The following is a 24,855-nucleotide window of genomic DNA, read 5'->3' as shown; positions in this document are numbered from 1 at the left end:
CATAAAAAAGGAAGAAAACATGTGATAATGTAAACAAGCATAAATAAACAAAGAATGGAACAACAGTCCCAGGCCTTGAATATAGCAAAGGAAGGTCCTCACCATACCAACGAATAGAAAAAAGGGTCGACACCAAGTCAAAGGGAAGAACAAGAAATGGTAAAACCAGGAAAAGATGGACAGAACATAATGAAAAATAAAAAAGGAAGATGGGCCAAGAGTGATGTTCGATACATAGACCATGGTCAACTGCAGATTGGAGGGGAATATATCAGAAAATTAGTTGAGGGAGGTGAAGAGAAAACGGAAAAAGATCAAGGAGAAGAAATTTAAAATGACTGTCAGTACAAAGTAAGACTGACAGCATGAACAAAAGATGGGTATCCATAAAATCATAGTGTGAAAATCACTGACAAGAAGAGTGAAAAACTAGGTAGAGGGAAAACAAAAAACCGAGAAAGGCCTGAAATGAGAAGGTTAGGAGTAGGCATATCTAGATAAGGAATAGAAGTAAAGAGAAAGGCTGAGATAAGTGTAAAAATCCTGGGAAAGTAATGAGGACAGAAGTGATATCATGTCAGACTAGGTCAACAGGGAGAAATTCCACTAAAAGCATCAATAAAAAGAAAGATAGCCAAACATATAGAGGAAGAGAGCAGAAGAAGTGGAACAGGCCAAGCTAAGAAGGAAACAAACATTCATAAAAGTCCTTTTGAAGCAAGAAGTGCCTCAGAGAAAAGGCAGAGTTGGAAGAAGGAATACAGGAGCATAGAGACACAAATAAATAAATTAAAAAAATGGCAAACTACATAAGAAAATGTGAAGTAAGGGGAGAAGATCCCCCTAGCTGGATAAACAAATACCAATGACAATGGTATATAATGGGAAGAAAGGAAGTCTACAAATTAGAGCCAAAGTATTCACAAACATGATGGGGGCAAGGCATGAGAAAGGTCACAGTACAATGCCTAATAATAAGGAAAATTAAGCTCCAAGTATACATGAAGCAGTAAGAAAACAAGAACTAATAACAAAGACAGACAATACATAATGAAAATAATGTATCTGGTAATGAAATCCAGATACTGGATATTCAGATACTGAAAATTTAAGGTTCTTTCATGAATGGTACGGTACTAACTACCTAAAGCAAATCAGATGGAGGCTGTAATCTTTCCCATCTGAAAACAAAAAGGTTTGGCTGACAAGGTGAAAGTAGAAAGCCCAAAAAGCATATGGTAATACACAACATACTGAATGATGACTGCAACGACAATCACAACTAATAAGCCTCCAAAATCATAGTAAAAATAAAGTTTAAGTTACTCAGGACTAAATATGAATCACCATAATTTGAGAATTTATAATGAAATAAAGCTACTGAATCAAAAGCCAAAGAAGATGGAAAGAAAATATTTTGCTGACTATACAAATCTAAATTACTTGAACTCAGATGATAAATTTAAAAAGTCCATTTTACACAATATGTGGGAGAAGAACAAAGTAACTATGAGTGCAAGTGCATAGATTATCATTATCAATTGGTTAAGTACTTCTGTTGCATGATGGCATAAATCCCAAAATTAGGTGAGAGTTACCTAAAAGTAGTGGCATGCAAATCTGTCTAACAGACTTTCAAGAAAAGTAGCTGAACTGTGTGAAGAAACGAGTTACTTACTATCTTTCTAATATTAGCTGTATCATTAAACAGTGAATTGTACACAATGTTAAAGGAAAGTTCTTCATTTTGAATAAGTATGCAACACATTGAAGAGTTTACATCTTCTCTAGATACCCTATACCATCTAATGATGTCACTACTGATTGTGTGCATATGCTTTACTGTAGACCCAAGGCTGTTAATGTTTTGGAAAATTAAAAGATAATGGGATACTGTCAACGAGTGACATTTTTTTATTTTAAACAAAAAAAGGACAAAAATTTAAGACATTTTACTTTTCAAACTAATACTAATACAATGGTATCAGTTGCTGTAATAGAGATGCAATAGTATTTACTTATTTATTAACAAGACTTCTAACACAGGTACAGTATCATGTGCTGTATGGATATAATACTATTTTCTTATTTATTATCGTGACTTCTAACACAGCTACAGTATCACGTGCTGTAATACAGATATAATAGTATTTACTTATTTATTATCATGACTTCTAACACAGGTACAGTATCATGTGCTGTATGGATATAATAGTATTTACTTATTTATTACCGTGACTTCTAACACAGGTACTATATCACGTGCTGTATAGATATAATAGTATTTACTTATTTATTATCGTTACTTCTAATACAGCTACTATATAATGCATGGTAATACAGATATAATAGTACAGTGGTACCTCGGTTCTCGAACAATTTGATTTTTGAACATATTGTTTGAGAAAAAGATGTCTCGGTTGTCGAACATAATCTCGGCTCCCAAACCAAGCTGTCGTGGACCGAACCCCTGAAATATACTAACTGATGACCCGAACGACCCTTCGCTAAGCTTGCACATAACATTTTACCCGCACCTGTCGCTCAGTCCACACCCCAGCTAAAATCTGCTGTGAATGTTCTTATTTTTCTTTTTGTTGTTTTTTCTAAATGTTCTGATTAAATAAGACACTATGGGGTCAAAGAAGGATAATGAAAGCAGCAAACCAAAAAGAAAAGTTGTCAGAGTGGTGTTCATGTGTCTGACCTTGCTACACAGTTTGGTACGGCAAAGTCTACAGTCTGTACCATACTGAAAAATAGAGGTCGTCAAAGGAGCTTATGTTGCAAAAGGAGTGACAGTACTTACAAAACAAAGATCACAAACAATGGAAGAGATAGAAAAACTGTTGTTGATTTGGGAAACCAAAAAACAGCTGGTGATAGCATTTCTGAGACCGCCATTTTTGAGAAAGCAAAGCAGGGTGCATGCTGACCTCCTGAAAAACACTGCTGAAATGAGTGCTGATACAAGTGATGCCTTTAAGGCTAGTAGGGGGTGGTTTGAAAAATTTAGGAAGAGAAGTGGCATACATAGTGTGGTGAGACATGGGGAGGGTGCTAGTTCTAACAAAGATGCTGCTGATAAATTTGTTAGGGAATTTAAGGACTATGTAGAAGCTGAGGGTTTTATTCCCCAACAAGTGTTCAATTGTGATGAGACAGGCCTCTTTTGGAAGAAAATGCCAAAGAGGACCTACATCACCAAGGAGGAGAGGTCACTGCTAGGACACAAGCCAATGAAGGACAGGCTAACTCTATTGTTATGTAGTAATGCAAGTGGGAACTTAAAACTTAAGCCTTTGCTTGAGTACCATTCTGAGAACCCGATGGTTTTTAAGAAACATAATGTCCTGAAAAGTAAACTATATGTCATGTGGAGAGCCAATAGTAAAGCATGGGTAACCAGGCAATTTTCTATGGAGTGGGACCATGAAGTGTTTTCCCCAAGTGTAAAGAATAACCTCATGGAAAAACAGTTGCCACTCAAGGCCCTTCTTGTGATGGACAATGCACCTGCTCACCCACCAGGCTAGGAGGAGGATGGGTTGGTGGAGGAGTACAGTTTCATTATGGTGAAACTCTTGCCCCCTAACACGACTCCTCTCATTCAGCCCAAGGACCAGCAGGTCATATCAAACTTTAAGAAACTCTACACCAAAGCACTGTTTCAAAGGTGCTTTAAAGTGACCTCTGACACAGAGTTAACCCTCAGAGTTCCAGAGAGTTCTGGAAAAATCACTTTAATATCCTTCATTACTTGAGGACCATGAACTCAGCTTGGAAGAAATTGTGGCCAGACTCAGTAGCAGATAGACTTTCAAGGCTTTGAGGCTGAGCCTGTTGTCAAGGATATTATCTCACTAGGCAAGTGTATGGGCTTGAATGTGAGTGGTGATGATGTGGAGGAGTTGGTGGAAGACCACAACACTGAGCTCACCACGGAAAAACTCCAAGACCTTCAGAAGCAGCAGCAACAGAAGTCAACTGAGGAAGTGTCTTCAGATGAGGAGAAGGGAAGGGAGGATGTTCCTAGTTCACTAATCAAGTGGGAAATGGAGAGAGTTACAAAGTTTTGTGGAAACCTTCACCCTGACAAAGCTGTAGCAAACTGCAGCATAAACCTTTTCAATGACAATGCCATGTCTTACTTGAGAAACATTTTAAAATGCAGGCAGAAACAAACCTCATTAGACAAGTTTTTAGTAAGAAATAGGTCCAGTGAGTCTCAAGCAGGCAAAGAGACAGAAAAGAGAAAACCCCAGAAGGAGAGTTACCTGACATTTTTATGGAAGGTGACTCCCCTTCCAAACAATAATAACCCTCCTACTCTCCACATTCCTCACCACATTTCACTTACACCATCAGCTCTCCTCAGCACAGGTAAAGTGCACTTAATTTTTCATTTATTGTTTTTTTATTGTGTTTATAGTTTTCGTGGTTGCGTTTATGCATGTAAGTATTATTATACAGGTATAAATAAGCAATATTTTTACTAAAAAATGCTTCATAATGCACAATTTTTGGAGGTCTGTAATGGATTAATTTAATTTACAGTATATCTTATGGGAAAAATTGATTCAGTTTTTGAACAGCCATCTGGTACAGATTAAGTTTGAGAACCAAGGTACCACTGTATTTACTTACTCATTATCATGACTTCTAACACAGATACTGTATCACGTGCTTTAATATAGATATAATTGTATTTACTTATTATTGTGACTTCTAACACAGCTACTGTATCACATGCTGTAATATACATATAATAGTATTTACTTATTATTGTGACTTCTAACACAGCTACTGTATCACATGCTGTAATATACATAATAGTATTTACTTATTATCGTGACTTCTAACACAGCTACAGTATCACGTGATGTAATAGATATAATAGCATTTACTTATTTATTATTGTGACTTCTAACACAGCTACAGTATCATGTGCTGTAATAGATATAATAGCATTTACTTATTTATTATCGAGCCTTCTAACACAACTATTGTATCACTTGCCGTAATATAGATATCTCAGTTTATAAAAGTAGTTAAAATGGACTTACTTCTACTATAGTAATCTTCAAGATGTCTATCTCAGTTTATAAAAGTAGGTAAAATGGACTTACTTCTACTCTAGTATCTTCAAGTTGTCTATCTCAGTTTATAAAAGTAGTTAAAATGGACTTACTTCTACTCTAGTAATCTTCAAGTTGTCTATCTCAGTTTCTAAAAGTAGTTAAAATAGACTTACTTCTACTCTAGTAATCTTAAAGTTGTCTATCTCAGTTTATAAAAGTAGTTAAAATGGACTTCTACTCTAGTAATCTTCAAGTTGTCTATCTCAGTTTATAAAAGTAGTTAAAATAGACTTACTTCTACTCTAGTAATCTGCAAGTTGTCTATCTCAGTTTATAAAAGTAGTTAAAATAGACTTACTTCTACTATAGTAATCTTCAAGTTGTCTATCTCAGTTTATAAAAGTAGTTAAAATGGACCTACTTCTACTCTAGTAATCTTCAAGTTGTCTATCTCAGTTTATAAAAGTAGTTAAAATGGACCTACTTCTACTCTAGTAATCTTCAAGTTGTCTATCTCAGTTTATAAAAGTAGTTAAAATAGACTTACTTCTACTCTAGTAATCTTCAAGTTGTCGATCTCAGTTTCTAAAAGTAGTTAAAATGGACTTACTTCTACTATAGTAATCTTCAAGTTGTCTATCTCAGTTTACAAAAGTAGTTAAAATGGACCTACTTCTACTCTAGTAATCTTCAAGTTGTCTATCTCAGTTTATAAAAGTAGTTAAAATAGACTTACTTCTACTCTAGTAATCTTCAAGTTGTCTATCTCAGTTTATAAAAGTAGTTAAAATGGACCTACTTCTACTCTAGTAATCTTCAAGTTGTCTATCTCAGTTTATAAAAGTAGTTAAAATGGACCTACTTCTACTCTAGTAATCTTCCAGTTGTCTATCTCAGTTTATAAAAGTAGTTAAAATAGACTTACTTCTACTCTAGTAATCTTCCAGTTGTGTGTCTCAGTTTATAAAAGTAGTTAAAATGGACCTACTTCTACTCTAGTAATCTTCCAGTTGTGTGTCTCAGTTTATAAAAGTAGTTAAAATGGACCTACTTCTACTCTAGTAATCTTCAAGTTGTCTATCTCAGTTTATAAAAGTAGTTAAAATGGACCTACTTCTACTCTAGTAATCTTCAAGTTGTCTATCTCAGTTTATAAAAGTAGTTAAAATAGACTTACTTCTACTCTAGTAATCTTCAAGTTGTCTATCTCAGTTTATAAAAGTAGTTAAAATGGACCTACTTCTACTCTAGTAATCTTCAAGTTGTCTATCTCAGTTTATAAAAGTAGTTAAAATGAACCTACTTCTACTCTAGTAATCTTCCAGTTGTCTATCTCAGTTTATAAAAGTAGTTAAAATGGACTTACTTCTACTATAGTAATCTTCCAGTTGTCTATCTCAGTTTATAAAAGTAGTTAAAATGGACCTACTTCTACTCTAGTAATCTTCCAGTTGTCTATCTCAGTTTATAAAAGTAGTTAAAATGGACCTACTTCTACTCTAGTAATCTTCCAGTTGTGTGTCTCAGTTTATAAAAGTAGTTAAAATGGACCTACTTCTACTCTAGTAATCTTCCAGTTGTGTGTCTCAGTTTATAAAAGTAGTTAAAATGGACTTACTTCTACTATAGTAATCTTCAAGTTGTCTATCTCAGTTTATAAAAGTAGTTGAAATGGACTTACTTCTAAAATAGTAATCTTCTAGTTGTCTTTTTTGTCCCTGAAGAAGATCTTGAACCCTTCCAACAGAAGCAGGTCCTTCTGTCAGCTTTTCTAATTTCTGAGATGGAGTTGGCTTTTCATCTTTAAAGTCTGTTTGTTGGCTGCCTTTAGAAATATCTTTAAATAATGCTGGCTTTTCTTTGTAATCTTTCTCAACAATGACTTTTTGTACTGTTTGGAAATTACATGTAGACACCTTCTTGGTTTCTGTCTCAAAGGGTAAACTATTCGTTGAGTCTTTAGGACTATGCAGATGCAAGTTCTTAACACTTGTACCATTTACTTTACTTTCATTGGTGGTTTTCCTCACAGGAGACTTTCCATTAGATTTGACTTTTGAACGTACAAAGTTACTATTATAATTAGTCATTTGTGCACATGTATTTATTTTACACGTTGATACAGGCAGTATAGACCGTGAATTTAACTTAGACTCGTGTACATTAACTGTACTGGAACCTAAAACTTGCTGACTAGAGTCTTGGGCTTTTTTTAACTTATCTAAAAATTTGTTCTGAGCAATTTTTGCTTGAAGTCTATTCATAGTTTTAGATAACTTTGGAGTATGAGATTTTGATTTACTATCAGGAGTACTACCTCTGTTTTGAAGTTGTTCTCCCTTTAAGGAAATATCAATATTTACGGTTTCTGATAAAAATTTCTGATTTGGAGTTTTAGGATTCTTTATGTAGGTTCCAGCACTTCCTCTTTCATTTTCCTGAAAAGGCTCTGGAAAGGCATATGGGTCATCAGCATTAAAATTGTCCTCTGCTGGAAGTTCATTGTTTTCTTTTTTTAGAAGAGCCCTGAGTCGATCAGCAAACTTCACTTTACCATCTGATGGAATACATTCTTTCTCCTTTTTAGTTTTACGCTCTTTCTTGGGAAGCATGCCAGCCACTTGCATGTGACTATTGCAGAATCTAAAAATTAAAATGTAAACAATTACAATACAGCTATTCATAAGAATCAAAATTATGCATGTACATTAAACAAATAAATTTTTCTGTAGAAGTGTAGGATGTCTGAAACCTACAGATTGTTCCTGAAATAAAACTAAAACTAAAATGTTAAGGTCTTCCAGACAAGCTACTTCATGTGTCTAATCACAAAACAGCTTTTTTAAAGCTTAACATGATTCTGTTTCACATAAAAATTGTATAAAACTAACATTTTAGAATTGTGTAATGCTTATTTTGTTAATTCCATGAATGAAAATTCAGAAAATATTTTAAATTTCTCATCACTGTCATACCTTAAAAGTTCTCAGCTGTATTAATGTCCTGAATACAGGTGGGTTGGGTCAAAATGTCATGAACTTTTTAGTTATATTAAAAATTTAAACTATCTGATAAAAGTTTGTCAATAAACTCAGCATTAAAACGTCATTTAATATTTAAATTTCTTTATCTAAGTATTAATGTCTTAAAGTCATGTGATCTTCTCCACCCAAAACTGTCATTCTTAAATTTTCCTTTTGTCTCTTATATAGGTTTCAGCATTCACCAATTAGGCCACATTACACAAGAACCTCCAACTTTCTATATTTTCTGAGATACCAAATAAATTAATCATATCATACCCAATACAGAAGTTATTTCTAACTTTTCATCTTCTGGAAATTACTCATCTGTCCAGTTGTCAATGATACAAGTTTATAACCAAAAATAACATATATTGATGTGCATAGAATGAAATTGGTGATACAAAGGGTAATGGAATTTTTATTAGCTTACAGCTTGCTTAGAAAGCTAAAAATATAGTGTTATGTCATTCTATTTTAGTCCCATTATGTTTTTTATAGTCTAAGATGCATATCTGAAAGCTAGATGTATCATTTTTTTTTACAACAAATACACTTGAAAAAAAGGAAGCTTACAAAAGAAAACATCTGAATAACAATTAGTCTGGGGTTAACATAAGTGCTAAATTAACCTCATGATGACTTAAGAAAGTTCAAACTTTGTTCTGTACTTTATTTTAATTATAAAGATTTAGTACCCATACCAGCAGTCTTGAGAATACAAGTGCTAAATTTGTTTTACATATATATTTATATATGTGTATATTACATAAATGTGTGTGTGTGTATATTACATATACAAATATTTGTGTATGTATATATTACATATAATTATATATGTCTATTTCTGAATAAAAGTAAATAATATATAAAAATCACAAACATTTTATGCTGCACTTAAATATAAAATAATGAGTTAATATTTTCCTTGAAAACACAAATCAATCAAATAATATTAACCTATCCAAAATGTGCAGATATTATAATACGTGACACTGTTTTGATGTATATTTTACTAACAATAACAGTTTATCTATAACAGAAGAGGACACACAAACACTTCACAAATTCGCAGATTACATCATCTTTAAGTAAATAACTCATACACACAGAAAGTATAGAGATAACAAACAAAATTACTGTACATATAACAAGATGTCTAATTTAACAGAAGACTGTATATTGTTCACTTCTGGTGAAAGTTGTTTGACGTGGAAAGATTCTTTTATTAGTAAATCCAGATCAGTGTTAGGCATAAAAAGAGTATTGATATCTGATAAAAACATAAGTTTGTGTCCTGTTTATTTACTATGATGTATAGAGGAAACAATGTATTTTAGTTATTTACTATACCTATAATAACGTTTTGAACTGAACCACTATTTCAGTACAACATTAAATTAATATGTTTATAATTTTCTGAGGTTTCTGTCCAACGACTGGTTGTTGAAAAATATACATTGTTTGTTTAATAACATAAAGGTATGTGATGTCAAACAGGAGTTTCAGTTTAAATTGGCTTTCAGTGGTGTTTGAAGTTTGCCAACCTTTGGATTAATGAACTTTCCACAATTTCCACAATCCAGATCAGTGTTAGGCATAAAAAGAGTATTGATATCTGATAAAAACATAAGTTTGTGTCCTGTTTATTTACTATGATGTATAGAGGAAGCAATGTATTTTAGTTATTTACTTAGAAATGGTCTAAGAAGGAATCTGTGGAATTCCAAAACATTTATTTGTATATAACACTGTTCACATGCAGTATCATTATATTCTTATTATTCTGATACTACATAACAAACAATAGAGAGAAAAACCTATAATAACATTTTGAACTGAACCACTATTTCAGTACAACATTAAATTAATATGTTTATAATTTTCTGAGGTTTCTGTCCAATGACTGGTTGTTGAAAAATATACATTGTTTGTTTAATAACATAAAGGTATATGATGTCAAACAGGAGTTTCAGTTTAAATTGGCTTTCAGTGGTGTTTGAAGTTTGCCAACCTTTGGATTAATGAACTTTCCACAATTTTTCTTTTTGCATAATTTACAATAGATTTGGTCATCAAAATTCTTAGGTATAGAAAAACAGCATTAATCTTTTTATGTTTTGTTAAGCTTGACCAATCAAATACCAATGAATCCATGTTATTGTTTCATGTCTATATCAGACCACTTCTTGGCATTGTCACATCTGATGATATCAGATTAACCTGCCTTGATGTTATAATAATATATATTATACTCTATATCTGACAAACAAATTGTAAGTTACAATAAATGCTCACCAATTATCTTGGGACCTCTAACTCTCCTAATGTACTAGCATTCTCAAGTTCTCCAATACTCAACACTTGTAAGTAAAGCAAGTCCTTTTTAGACTTTATAAGATAATTTCAAGCATTTTTGCTTTGGAGAAATTAGACATTTACAACCACCCTATTACCAAGGTGACAGCTTAAAACCAGTATATCAATGGAATGGCTAAACCTAAAACAAGTTAAAACTAGCACTGTACAAAAAAATCAGCAAAATCTTAGAAATCTGATGTATCATAACAACTATAAGTAAAATTATATTGTTTGGAATACCTAATTCAGCCCTTACTTATTGTAATCATATCAGTAATGACACAAAGAAAAATGTTCTTTGTACATTAAGACACATGTTCACTAACCATGAAAATGTTTTTATCTCTATTGCAAAACAACATGGTGCCTTTTTTTCAAATTTGTCACAAAAACCAATCACAAGGTAAAAAAACTGTTACTGCACAATATTTAAAGTACAACATGAATTTAGTGTGCCAACTAATTCTAGATTTGAAAATGTAACAGAACTTAGAGTACAGTCAACATATAAGAACATGATTACTGATCTCTGTAACATATCTTTAACTGTTTCAACACGGGCCTGGTCAAATTGACCAACCGTGTGACCACTTTGTACTCATTTAGTCTTTATAGATTTCATATTTTTAACTTTCAATCAGTAGGTACATCTTTACAAAATTTGGCAATCTTTCAGCTAACATTGTAAATCTCTTGCATACAAAAATCATAGCTTTTATTTGAAGTATTTTAATAAACTAAAAAATTTTGTCCATAAATATATAGTGTATTTGTTTTGAATAGTCCATATGCAAGGTAATTTTCCTGTTGAGATTAAAAATACTTTTCCTCACCTCAAAAATTTCAAATTTCCTTTGTGTAATCCTTAGAACCTTCTAAATATATTTCAAACATTTTGTTTCAGAAAAACTTTACAGAACATTATATTTACCTACCCTAACTCAAAAAAGATATTAATTTGACTCATCTTATAACCACAAAAAAATAAATTTAAATTACCATTTCTGTCTTTCTTGAATGACTTTAAATTGTAATCTGAAACTACATTTGTTTATCTTATGTAGCTTTAAGCTTGTAACAGTACACAGCTATTTATAATTAAATGTGATTGTTTTATTTCCCTTTGAGCCATATCTCTAACATATGCAAAATAAGCTGTAAGTAACTCAGAGCACATGCAGCTCATATTAGGCTATCAAATCACATTATTCATGTGCTGCTTACATGCTTATCTCATGAAACATTTTTAGTATATTATTATTTACTTTACCTAATCTAAACTAACCTATAAAGATCCCTATTTTTACAACTTAGTTACTTTTATAATAATAAACATGAAAAACAAGGTACTTACCTAATCTAAACTAACCTATAAAGATCCCTATTTTTACAACTTAGTTACTTTTATAATAATAAACATGAAAAACAAGGTACTTACCTAATCTAAACTAACCTATAAAGATCCCTATTTTTACAACTTACTTTTATAATAATAAACATGAAAAACAAAGTACTTACCTAATCTAAACTAACCTATAAAGATCCCTATTTTTACAACTTACTTACTTTTATAATAATAAACATGAAAAACAAAGTACTTAACTAATCTAACCTAACTTATAAAGATCCCTATTTTTACAACTTAGTTACTTTTATAACAATAAACATGAAAAACAAAGTACTTACCTAATCTCCTTTCTTCTTGCTGTCGACTGTCAAGAACATTCAAACCTATTTTATTATAATAGCAGTAATGTACTAAATAATTTTTATTTAATTAAATAATGCACTAAAGAACACACACTAATAGCATACAAAAAGTATAAAATTTTTCCAACCTCTCACAATTTTTCTAGCTTTCTATAACTATGACAAGAGCCATTACAAATTCAACCAAGCTAGTTATTAAATTTCTCACTGGGTCACTGCTTGTACTCTTGAGTGAAGCTGACTCTTCTGTAAAGAATACAGCATTATTAAATACATCAATTGACAGATAAACCTTGACTTTCTATCAGTTATATGCAATATATAATTAAATGTAAGTAAAAACTATGAACATATCCTGAAAATGAGGCTATGACAGGAAGGGTTTGATTTTTCTACTGATAGCTCCGTAACCAAACAAAACTGAAACCTATAAAAATTATGATTTGTCTGGACAATGACAGTTTTATAGTGAGTGATTAGCATTTAACTTCATACTTTTTTAATGTATGTGGGGTTAAAGTAGGGAAGAGAAAGTGTATAGAGAATACATACATAACATATTCAGGATGTATGTGGTGTTAAAGTAGGGAAGACAAGGTGTATAGAGAATACATACATAACATATTCAGGATGTATGTGGGGTTAAAGTAGGGAAGAGAAGGTGTATAGAGAATACATACATAACATATTCAGGATGTATGTGGGGTTAGAGTAGGGAAGAGAAGATGTATAGAGAATACATACATAACATATTCAGGATGTATGTGGGGTTAAAGTAGGGAAGAGAAGGTGTATAGAGAATACATACATAACATATTCAGGATGTATGTGGGGTTAAAGTAGGGAAGAGAAGGTGTATAGAGAATACATACATAACATATTCAGGATGTATGTGGGGTTAAAGTAGGGAAGAGAAGGTGTATAGAGAATACATACATAACATATTCAGGATGTATGTGGGGTTAGAGTAGGGAAGAGAAGGTGTATAGAGAATACATACATAACATATTCAGGATGTATGTGGGGTTAATGTAGGGAAGAGAACGTGTATAGAGAATACATACATAACATATTCAGGATGTATGTGGGGTTAAAGTAGGAAACAGAAGGTGTATAGAGAATATATGCATAACATATTCAGGATGTTTTTTTTTTAAATATTGCCTTGTAGAATTAAAAACTACAAACTTGTATTCTATTAAAATATGGATTATCAGTTAAGATATTATACTACAGGAATTGGTATAACATAAACAAAAAGTAGCTTAAAAATGATGAATTTAAGGCACTAAAACTTTCTGTGATCCACAGTAAAGGTGGCCTGGCTTGAAAGGGTTAAGGCATATGTAAATCTTTTATTTCATTTATATAGTTTTCAACCAAATATAGATTAGTAGTTCAGGACATACACAAGGTCAGACATTTGGGTTACAGATCATACAAAATATGGAATGCATACCCATTTGATTAACAATTCACAACTTACCAAGGAATCTTTATATCTACAACCAATCCAAACTTATGAGCTGAAATATTACAAAGAAACTGCTTAATAAAATGGTAGCTAAAATTAACTTTCTCAACTTGTTTCTCATTATGTGCTGTATCATATCTATCAGGAAGTACATTTAAGCTCTGGTTTTAACCAGTCTTTTGATAGGGCTGAAATAAATTTATCTGGTCACTATAACCTTTTTTTTTCATTTTCTTCACTAACATGTCTCTCCTTGCAGAATCTAATTACAAAAGTACAGCAAAAATGCCATTTTCAAAGATAATGGACTCTACAACCTAGTAAAATAAATTTTGTCTAAAGAAGAACATGGAATCAATCGAGTGAAAACATTCTAAAGAGAAGCAGACTGCAGCAACTTCTCAGTTTATATCAAGACATCAGATATGAGTTTGGTACAACTTCATCTAATAACAGTAGTGCATTAGCCTAAAAACAACAAAAATAATTTATAGAAGCTGCAGTACAAGAAAACATCGCTTACCTGCTCCAAACGTTCAAGATTCCATGACAAAAGCCCCAGCATGGCCAGGTGGTTCAGGCACTCGACTCGTGATCTGAGGGTCGTGGGTTCGAATCCCTGTCACACCAAACATGCTTGCCCTTTCAGCTGTGGGGGCATTATACTATGATGGTCAATCCCACTATTCCTCAATAAAAGAGTAGCCCAAGAGTTGGAGGTGGGTGGTGATGACTAGCGGCTTTCCCTCTAGTCTTACACTGCTAAATTAGGGATGGCTAGCACAGATAGCCCTCAAGTAGTTTCACATGAAATTCAAAACCAAAACAAACCAAATCTATGACAAAAGCAGAAATTTACCACTCTTGTAAACTATCAGATGCTAAAAGTCACAAGATCATACAGTAGACATGTTTAAAACATTGTTCTCAAATAACTAAACTTCGTGGTTTTAAAATATCAAAGAAAAAAGCAACTTCCACTGTAAATTTTGGCCTTAGTATGTACTACGTAGCAACTACAACACTATATTAGTGTCATGTATCAATGAATAAAATCTTGCAAAGAGGCCAGATGGATTTGAGACATTAGCTTCAACAAGTCTAAGCTAATCCAAACATCATAGTTTCTTTCTAGGACATGCTTCCAGCAAAGAACTGAACTGAAGGAATGCCTGCCAAATATCAAATGCTCAAATAAGATCATACAAGTGAATATAAATGAGCCAGCAATCAACTGGAAGATGGTTGACCTTTTCAAGAATAAAATGGTAGATTCCTCATACAAATAGATAAAAGCCACTTCTTGTTGTATACATAAAGCATTTACAATCGGTCTCCCACTGGGACAGTGGTAAGTCTTCAAATTTACAATAGTAAAATCAGGAATTCAATTCCCCTCAGTGGACATAGCAAAGCTATAAGAAACACTCACATTTACAACCGGTCTCCCACTGGGACAGTGGTAAGCATTCAAATTTGCAATAGTAAAATCAGGAATTCAATTCCCCTCAGTGGACATAGCAAAGCTATAAGAAACACTCACATTTACAACCGGTCTCCCACTGGGACAGTGGTAAGCATTCAAATTTACAATACTAAAATCAGGAATTCGATTTCCCTCAGTGGACATAGCAAAGCTATAAGAAACACTCACATTTACAACCGGTCTCCCACTGGGACAGTGGTAAGTCTTCAAATTTACAATACTAAAATCAGGAATTCGATTTCCCTCAGTGGACATAGCAAAGCTATAAGAAACACACACATTTACAACTGACTTTAAGAAATCCTTTGAGGACATGGTACTACAGATCCAAAACATACAAATCCAGTGTGTTGACTATATGGAAGTGACAAACTCACCACTTTACCAATGAATAACACTGGAACAAGACAGTTTGAAAATAATACTGTAGCAAATCATTCATTTTTGTTACTGACACCCTTGAAGAAATGTACTGAAGCTGTGCAAAATGAAAATATTACAACCACCAAAAGTAAGTGTGGCAATGGATCCTCAGAACATTTACACATTATAGGCTTGGCCTGCATTTTTTATGTTGGTTCTCGTACAACTACAACTATTTCTGAAGGAGTATCACGGAAATCAATCTTTGGTTTCTTTTCTTTATGACCATCTGTAGTAAGATAATAGTGAATTTCTGTCAAATGATACTGCATTCATCAACTTCAATGGCAAGATGGAAGAGAACTTGCTACCAGTGAGAGAATTCAAAGTTGGATTTTGTGTAAAGAGCATTACAGGAATGTTCTAAGTTAGCTAGAGAAGTATTATGTTTAGAGTAATGTGGAACTCTTCAGTGTGCTTTTGGAAAATTCGAGGAAAGGATTCTACTCAAGTGCAAATTGACTAAAGGTATAAATGTAATGGACCCAAGTCTAATAGTAAATACAATCCCAACAAAAGCAATCAACACTCCAGAATTATCTTCAATCAGCTGACTGATGCAGACTGTATTATATCAACATGTACTGATGGACCTAATTAGTACATTCACCAGAATTCTAGGTTTCTCCAGGTATTCTGTCCCAGAAGAACTGACCACTTTCTTCTACTTGAGACTGTTGGTACCCTGTCTCAGAACAAAGATCTATACCATGTCATCCAAACAGTTAAGGTGCTTTCACATGAAAATGATGTGGTGGAATCTTTCATTAATCTTTCAACTATAAGTAAGTGAATTGCATCTGGCCCATATTCCCAAAAGTAACCATAACACAGTTATACAGTAACTTTTTTAAAATGTACACATCACATCTTCATAAAATATTGCAGATTATTATTAAACACTACAAAACTTTTGTACATAAAATATCAGATCTTTAAATTAAATGTTAACATTTTTTATTCTCAGATACTGACTATACAACATGCAAAGTAATTTGATTTTAAGATTAAAAATACTTTTATGCATCAGCAAGTTGTCACATTTCACATGCAAAACCTCTATAGCCTCTTAATATCCTTCAAATAATTATAAAAACTCCTTTTAGAAAAAAAAAACTGTTTTATCTGTTATTTTCACTACAGTATCTTTGTATACATTTGGTTAATTCTACCAACCTCATAACCACCATAAAAAACAAAGGAAATAGATACAAACTAAGTTTTTTCATTCTAGAATAACTACAGATTATAACACAAAACCACAAATGATTAACCTAAATAGTTAAATCTCATAACATTTTATACATATCAAAATTTATTACTTTTATTTTATTGACCTTTGAACAGTATCTGACTAATGTTACTGAAGTTGAATGACATAGCACACTTATGTTATCATACCCAATAATATAAAGGAGGCCTTTACAAAGTGACTTGTCATGGTTGTGTTCTAGCAGACCAGTATTTTGGTTATAATACATTATATATGCATATACATTATTACTATTTGCAGGCAAGTTCTTAAACGTGACATTTTTCTTACAACATAGAACAGTAAATAAAGAAGTATAGAAAACAATCACACCTTCTAGTTATGAACTTTGTACTCATTTGTTATTTGCTGTATTTTACTAAGCCTTATCACATTATACACATGGAGAATGTAAAATAAAAATTTTTGTTTCATATATGCATTTTAAAATTTAAAAAAAAATCATAAATTACAATATAAAAACCACAGAATTCCACTTAATTTATCAAGTTTAGCAGTTAAGCCACATCTGAATCTAAAAACAATAATTTTTTGAGCTGAATAATGTCTTACCTCTTGGAATCTACCATGAAAATAAATGGTTGCCCACAAAAATAATTTGCAAATGTTCAGAGAATCACATGGGAGCCATTCTGACTTTTTAATTGGTTATTATTCATGTCACAGAAGTAGGTGTACACAAGTTTCCAAAAATGGAAAGAAGTGGGTGGGGTTACTGTGTTTGATTCAATAAATCTATCTCACCAAACAGAAAAAATAGGAGGTTCTTATTTTATATTCTTACCTGTCAATACTGATAATTTAAGTTCCCAATTTATAAGAAACTACACACACTGTATATGTATATCATAAACATCTAATATGAACCAGTGCTAAATTCATCATACTATATAACACACAAAAATCAATATTTAGGTGTGTTTTTTTAAATATTTACTTTTAAATTATGAAATTTACTAATGCATAATATAAATAATTAAATTGTATTATACAAGTTGATAACAAACTTACTGTCATACATTCATAAAATAGTAGTTCAATAACATTTTTAATGTAATTCAACAAACCTGATGATGTGACCTTTGACCTGTAACCATAGGAATACCTGTCTCAGTAGGGTTAATAAGCATTTATTGCAGGACAATCTTAAGACTCAATGACAGGTGTACAAAGCAATGACTTCAGGCATGGCAAATGGAAAGGAAAGCTTCTTAAACATTATAAGGTTGACAGAAATATGATAAACTATGTTTTTATGGCATCTTGAAGAAAAAAAAAGTAACTGAAGAAGCTTGTGACAAAAAAGGAAAGCTGTAAAAATCACAGCTCAAAAAGAAATCTAAAACTGTGAAGGCCAATGTAAATTTGAACCCCACTAAGGAACAGATTTAGGAGATGAAAAGACAGGCTGAATCATTGGATCATGCACCTCTAGTACATGTACCACTATAGGTATATTCACGTTGTTTGAAGCTATCACTTAAGCGATGTATGAATTTTTCTTTTCCAAAATATCAACCTTCTTACTTTGAAGAACCAGCAGTTTGCTTCACCCACAGAACAACCTTTTTAAGATATTGCCAATTTCTCTAAATATACTGAAGGATGGAACTACATCACACTCACCTAGTGCATATTGAAGAATGATTGAGCTGTCCTTGAACCTGTGATTAGAGCATTGTTTTACATTATCTCCCAGTATTCTGACTGTCAATATGATGTAAGCACTCCCACGTGTGGAGCAAAAGAACTTGTAAATGACAAGACTGTTGGGAAAGCTGTATTTGATCTTTAAGACTGAAAAAATTTTTTTATTATCAATAGTTATCTAAACATACACTGAAGATAAACTTGAAAATAGACTGTGCTAATTATGATGTTTAACATCTTCTTCAAGGACTGTGTGGTATGGTAGAGAAACCATGACTTGTAACTCTGGAATGTCATAGTTCAGCGACCTGGCTACAGATTGTTAAATGGTTTTATTGATTGTGTAATCTGTGAAGTTGTTTGGGAGAGAATTAAGTTTTAAAACTGATTTTAGTCTATCTAACATTTGCTATAAAAGTTCACAGGAACTGACAATTCATTGTATGTGTGATGCAAGATATTTCAAAAAGTTTCTTTCAAACGGAGAAAAATAAAACTGTCAAAGTGACTGTAGACCAGTTTAGGTGGGTTTTTGGTAACAACCAACAAGCATTCCTTGTTTGTTGTACACCTGTGTGTCAAGTAGAGAACCTTATTCACACATATATTTAAAGACGTTCTTTCCTTAAAACACAAGATAGAAGGTATTTACAAGTAGAGTAGATTTCATCCATGTAAAATATTTTGGTCAGTGTTTACAGAATAACTTTATTCATTAAAGAAACTGCAAGTCTTAAAGCCAATTGAAGAAGACACAAATGTTTTAGGTTTTCCAGATAATGTTATTCATAACTTATCTAACTATACAAGAGTGGAAGTAGAGAAAAGAGTTTTATTTAGTGGCTTGAGATATTCTCTAGTGCCACAAATGCTTAACTATCATAATTATCTGGCTTCTTTTGAACTCCTATAAAGAAAATTAAAAACTTATGTTTATCCACCTTGTAATGAAACTTTCAAAAGTTTTAGAACACACATCAGCAATGCTGTCTTCTTGAGATTCTGAACCTAAATGTTTTAATATTAGCAAAGAAAATGAGCAGTAAACATGTAAGTGAAACAGTGATACTGTTATTACTAAACCAGATAAAGGAAACAACATTTTAAATAAAGCAAATTACACTGAGAAAGTGACACATTTCATCAGTAGCACCACCATGTTTGCTAAACTATCAAAAGACCCCAAGAGAAAATAAACTTATTACATTTAAAGAAAACTAATGGTATTGATGATACCTATAAAGACATTATATCAGTCAGTTCCCACACAACCTAAGATTAACAAACTTGACTACCCCATTGTTTCTAACACAGGTTGTTTTAATTACACACAGTCCAAATTTTAGTGTCCAGATAATTACACACTTAAAGACAGTTTTAAATTTTCTGATAATGTTGAAACTTGAGATTTGATGAAGATGCTTATTTAACAAGTTTCTATACTCAATATCTGTTTACTAACCTTCCCTCAGATAAAACAAATAACTTCTACATTAATTTTGATTTTAAAGACAAGGAATACAGTAGACAATCTTTCAGAATACTGGTGTGATTCAGAACAACTATGTTCTTCAGTTCAGTGGTCAATAGGTGGAGTCTAGCTTGACACATGTCTAATATTTTCATAAGAATATCTGGTTGAAGGATTGTCCTACTGAGTTTAAACCACTTACTCATAACCACTAGGTTGATTACATTCTTCATACTCAAACATGAAGACCAACTAATGGAATTTGGAAAATATATGAACACTTGACATGTGAACATCAAGTTGACCTATGAACACCAGCAGGGCTCTTTGTAATAGTTCATTATTAATTTATGGATTGTTCAGGTATAATTGAAGAGGTTGACATTTTATAAACATTATTTCATATATTATTTAAGTGATGACCTCACACAAGGTGAATATACCTACAGTGGCACAGGTACAATGTTACAATTTAATGTTACAAAGAAATTATTTTAAATATTAATTGAACACTTACTCTTTGAAGTTTCCTTTTTGTTTGTTAGATTATACATTTATCAGGCAGAACCAATTCAATTTTTAACAGGCCTTTTGGTAACAAAACAAAACAAAAAAGTAAATTTGTGGTTATGTCACTATTTATTGTATTTTATTGGACTCTTACTTAAGTTGCCCTCCGCTAGTGCAGCGGTAAGTCTACGGATTTACAACGCTAAAATTAGGGGTTCGATTCCCCTCGGTGGGCTCAGCAGATAGCCCGATGTGGCTTTGCTATAAGAAAAAAACACACACTTACTCAAGCCACATAAAAAACAATCTACATATGAAGCCTTTTACAAATTATTTGTAATTTCAGTTGTATATTTTTAACCACAAAAGTCATACATTTTATCTTCCATAATCTGTAGGCACCTGTTGTTATGCAAGTTCATATCAAAGGTTTGAAACACTGTTTCTTATAATGTTCCAAACCTTCCCTTCATTAGAGTTCTCTTTATATATCTCTAAAACAACAAATACTTGAACTAAGACTGTAACTACTACTTCTAAGAATCTACTACAGTGGGCAGTCAAACTACATCAAAATACTACAAGACATTAACAAATATCTGTCACTATGATATCACTAAATAATGATTAAAAGAGTTTACACCTACATATAATGACAGATCTAATACAGTAGCAAGTATAAATGTATTTGAATTATATAATCAATTGTATATAATTATTCATAGTTATAAATATTAATCTTTCATTAAAAATTTACATGATTGTAGACTTCAAGATGTCATAATTAATAGGTCACTGGCTGAAGGTTTAGTTAACCTAGGTTAGCAAACAAAAATAATTGTTCTTTTAATAGAAGGTAATGTTTTCAACATTGATGAAATGTATTCCCAAACTTCAAATAACTTGAGTAAAAAGAAGAGAGATACTTTCACATATATAACAGTCACTCAACAATGAAAAAATCTTACACTGAATAAAACTACTAATATAGCATATATAAAAAAGTGCTATCCAAGATATAACACACTTCTTAGTTTAAAATTCTATTGTTAAAAAGGTAATGGTATCTAATATCAGTAATTACATAATAAACCATGTTTTTTCTCATCAAGGAAAGTTTTCTTCCCACCTGTCACTGAGTAGTTGCTTTGATAAGTTTTTGTTGTTTTTTTGGCATGTGGAAAGTGTTCTAAAATTACAAAACAAGTTATTACTTCTAAAACTTACACAAGCACCTACACCTCAATCTAGTTAACTGCTTGAAATTTAACATTTATTATACACTAACCTTATTCAGAGGACTTATTTCATGGTTTATTTACTCAATCATAAATTACTTATTTCTTATAGTAAGAGAGCTGGAAGTTACACACACACACACACACACACACACATACACTGCACCTACTTGTCAAACAAATTTATTACACACTTAACTTAGTAGCAATATCAGACAAGTTTTATATTTTTGTACAGATACGATGAAATGTGTCTAATACTCAACTATAATCAATTGTTTACACAATAAGCCATAAACATTCAAGGGTTAAAACTAAAACCTTGTTGTTTAAATATTAGTTTTTATGAACATGTTTCAAAAGGGTTTAAATAACTACAAAAAGTAAGTAAAAATATTACTGAAGTCTCTTATTGTATTAATAACAGAATACATGTTACTCTTGGTTAATGAGAACCACCAGCTATCAACACTGTTAAATTAAAAGTACCATACTTAATAAACAACTAGTCTAAGATGTGTTCTTAGTCTTGGGTAATGAGAACCACCAGCTGTCAACACTGTTAAATTAAAAGTACCATATCTAATAAACTGGTCTAAGATGTGTTCTTAGTCTTGGGTAATGAGAACCACCAGCTCTCAACACTGTTAAATTAAACGTAGCATATCTAATAAACAACTGGTCTAAGATGTGTACTTACTCTCGGTTTTCATTTGAAGGTATAGGATTTGTACATTTCTGGTTGTTATACCTTGCCACATGAGCACACTGTTTGAATGGTGCAGTTTTGTCTTCCAAAATGTGTCGAATACAAAAGGCAAATCCATTTAACCGACGCTGCTTGCAAAGTTTTGCACTATACGAGCAAAGAGGCTTGCTATCCACCGGTGAGAAATGAATGTGTTTCCCTTCAAACATTCTGCACATGGAACTTCTACTTGTTCATGTGAAGTTCCTCACATCTTATACTTTGAAGAAATAAACCAAACATTTAAACTCTCAATTCTTAATATGGCTATATTTATTAATACTAACTACAGTACTGTGTAAACAAAATAATGACACAAGAAACAGAAAATCATGTAATTACAAACTTTGGTACTCCTAAGTTAAAGCTAGTCACATACATGGAGATATAAATTATAAATAAAAGCATGTAAAGATTCAAACGTTATTTAGCGAGTATAAATTGAAAATTATGTCCTACCAAAAGCTAATTTAAGTACAACTATATGCATTTATAAGTTATCCACATGCACAATAATTACTTTAAACTATATTGACACATATGAAATATCACATGTATTGAACCAACCACAGTTTATACCAACTAATTATCTTACAATAATACATAAATGTCAAGTAGCAAATTTTTATTTTGGTTCTCCCTAACATCTTGAAAATAACAATAAATCCTTCATATAAATGTGACAGAAGTCAAAATTAAATAAAAAATAAATTTATTAGTAATTTTAATAATTGGTTTTTTGTATACATGGAATTTAGAACGTTTGAGATATTTCATTTTCAAAACGTATACTTATGTTAAGGCTTATGGCTAAGAGCACACTACTTAACGAATTATATAAATGAGATTATTCTGATAATTAGTATAATTACTTAATAATAAGCTAATTTAGTAATACCAATACCTTTATTAATTATGTACCAAAAAAACAATCATCTTAATTTAAATCACACTCAGTTACTTGAATATAATCTATATCTTTTTAACATATTGACATAGGTTTAAGGTTACTGACTCAATTAAAAATGATGAAACATACTGAGCAAAATTAGTAATATATTATAGTATGCTATTGCTTCATTGCTATGTACTCATACTTTGCTCTTATAAAGTTTATACATTAAGCCTAAAATAATCTCTCGATGTTAGGCTTAGTAAAAAATATACTGCGATTTAAACGTTAAGCCTAACTGTGAAAAGAAATGTTACGAGTCTAAATTTATTATTAAGTGACAAAAATAGAATGTACTCCTCACTTTTAGATTTCAGAAGTCCTAAAATGTCTTTTCAAATATTATCGATTACTAACTTCTTCTTTGCCAATTTAATGAATGGTTGAAAAAACAACTATATCAACGCCATTTCAAACATTAAATATGGCTGCCAGTACCTCATTCATAAGCTTTAAGATTATCACAGTACCCTGTTATACGGCTGCGCCGCAATACTTGTACACAAGAACAGTGACTACTCAAGCCATGTGTGTAATTAAAATAATTTATTTATGTTTTAACAATTCTTCTACGAGCCAAAACACATGCTAAACGTATGTGTTTCTAATCAAAACCATATATGATTTTATTGATCACACGAAAAATAAAATAAAGTTTTGTTTAAGAACAACACGTCAAAACATTAGATGCATATATCTACAATCCCAGGATTACATTGACACCATTTAAAAGCCTATCTGTCTATCACTCCACTGTAAAATATCATTCCGCACTTGTAAAAAATAGATCTGAGAAAAATTACAATACAGTTGTACAAATCTTGCGTCTGTAACACAACAGAAACTTATTATTATTATATATTTACTATTGCTTAACAATACATAAATGCAAGCAATCATCGCCATTTACCACAAAAACATAATATGCGGAAGCAAATGTAGATTCCTTTTATAAACAAGTCTATGAACCACGATGTGTCTCGTCGCATACTGTAGAATGATATAATCAACAATCAGCTTTGTATGTCTTTAAAAATTAAAAAAGAATAAAAAAACAAGAATATTTTTCTAGAACACTTACTAATATGTAATTTGGTATTTACCAATGTCAATTCTATATTTTGTTTTACCGTTTTATTGTTTTTCTTGAATTAAGATATTTCTGTTCACAAAAGCTAATAGAACTCAATTCGAATTGGCAACAGTCAGCTATCTTTTTTCTTTTTTTCCATATAGCATATATTCATCCAACAATAGCAGATAGCCCGGTGTGGCTTTGCTATAAAAAAACAAAAATCATCCAACAGTTACAATTATTTTTGAATAAATATATTAACATCGTATATCATATAAATCAGATATACATTCTTTTAAAGAGAAGTTTAGGTAGTTCTATACATCTAGTTTCATCTACTCGCATTGCTAAATAACTTCTAAAGTCATATTTCAAATGCT

General features: G+C 31.7%; 1 protein-coding gene across 6 annotated transcripts in view; it reads right to left on the bottom strand.

Annotated features, from left to right (window-relative positions):
• l(3)L1231 (zf-C3Hc3H domain-containing lethal (3) L1231) overlaps positions 1-23,868 on the bottom strand; it is a 71,455-nt gene extending 47,587 nt beyond the window's left edge. Inside the window, exons 1-4 of one of the 6 annotated variants that reach the window (XM_076474917.1) lie at positions 23,705-23,868; positions 22,401-22,668; positions 21,547-21,651; positions 6,763-7,724 (exon numbers count right to left, since the gene is read on the bottom strand). In XM_076474917.1, the coding sequence (XP_076331032.1) occupies positions 6,763-7,708 (946 nt within the window). In that variant the 5' untranslated portion in view covers positions 7,709-7,724; positions 21,547-21,651; positions 22,401-22,668; positions 23,705-23,868. Of the gene's footprint in view, positions 1-6,762; positions 7,725-12,151; positions 12,178-14,172; positions 21,483-21,546; positions 21,652-22,400; positions 22,669-23,704 lie in introns of those variants that run through there. The other 5 variants (XM_076474918.1, XR_013019598.1, XM_076474915.1 and 2 more) reach the window with 5 other exon arrangements.
• Between the last annotated feature and the right edge of the window lie 987 nt (positions 23,869-24,855).

The sequence above is a fragment of the Tachypleus tridentatus genome, chromosome 13, assembly GCF_004210375.1.
Source record: "Tachypleus tridentatus isolate NWPU-2018 chromosome 13, ASM421037v1, whole genome shotgun sequence".
NCBI lineage: Eukaryota > Metazoa > Arthropoda > Merostomata > Xiphosura > Limulidae > Tachypleus > Tachypleus tridentatus.
Note: the sequence above shows the minus strand (reverse complement) of the source record. Positions and strands in the feature narration are given on the sequence as shown.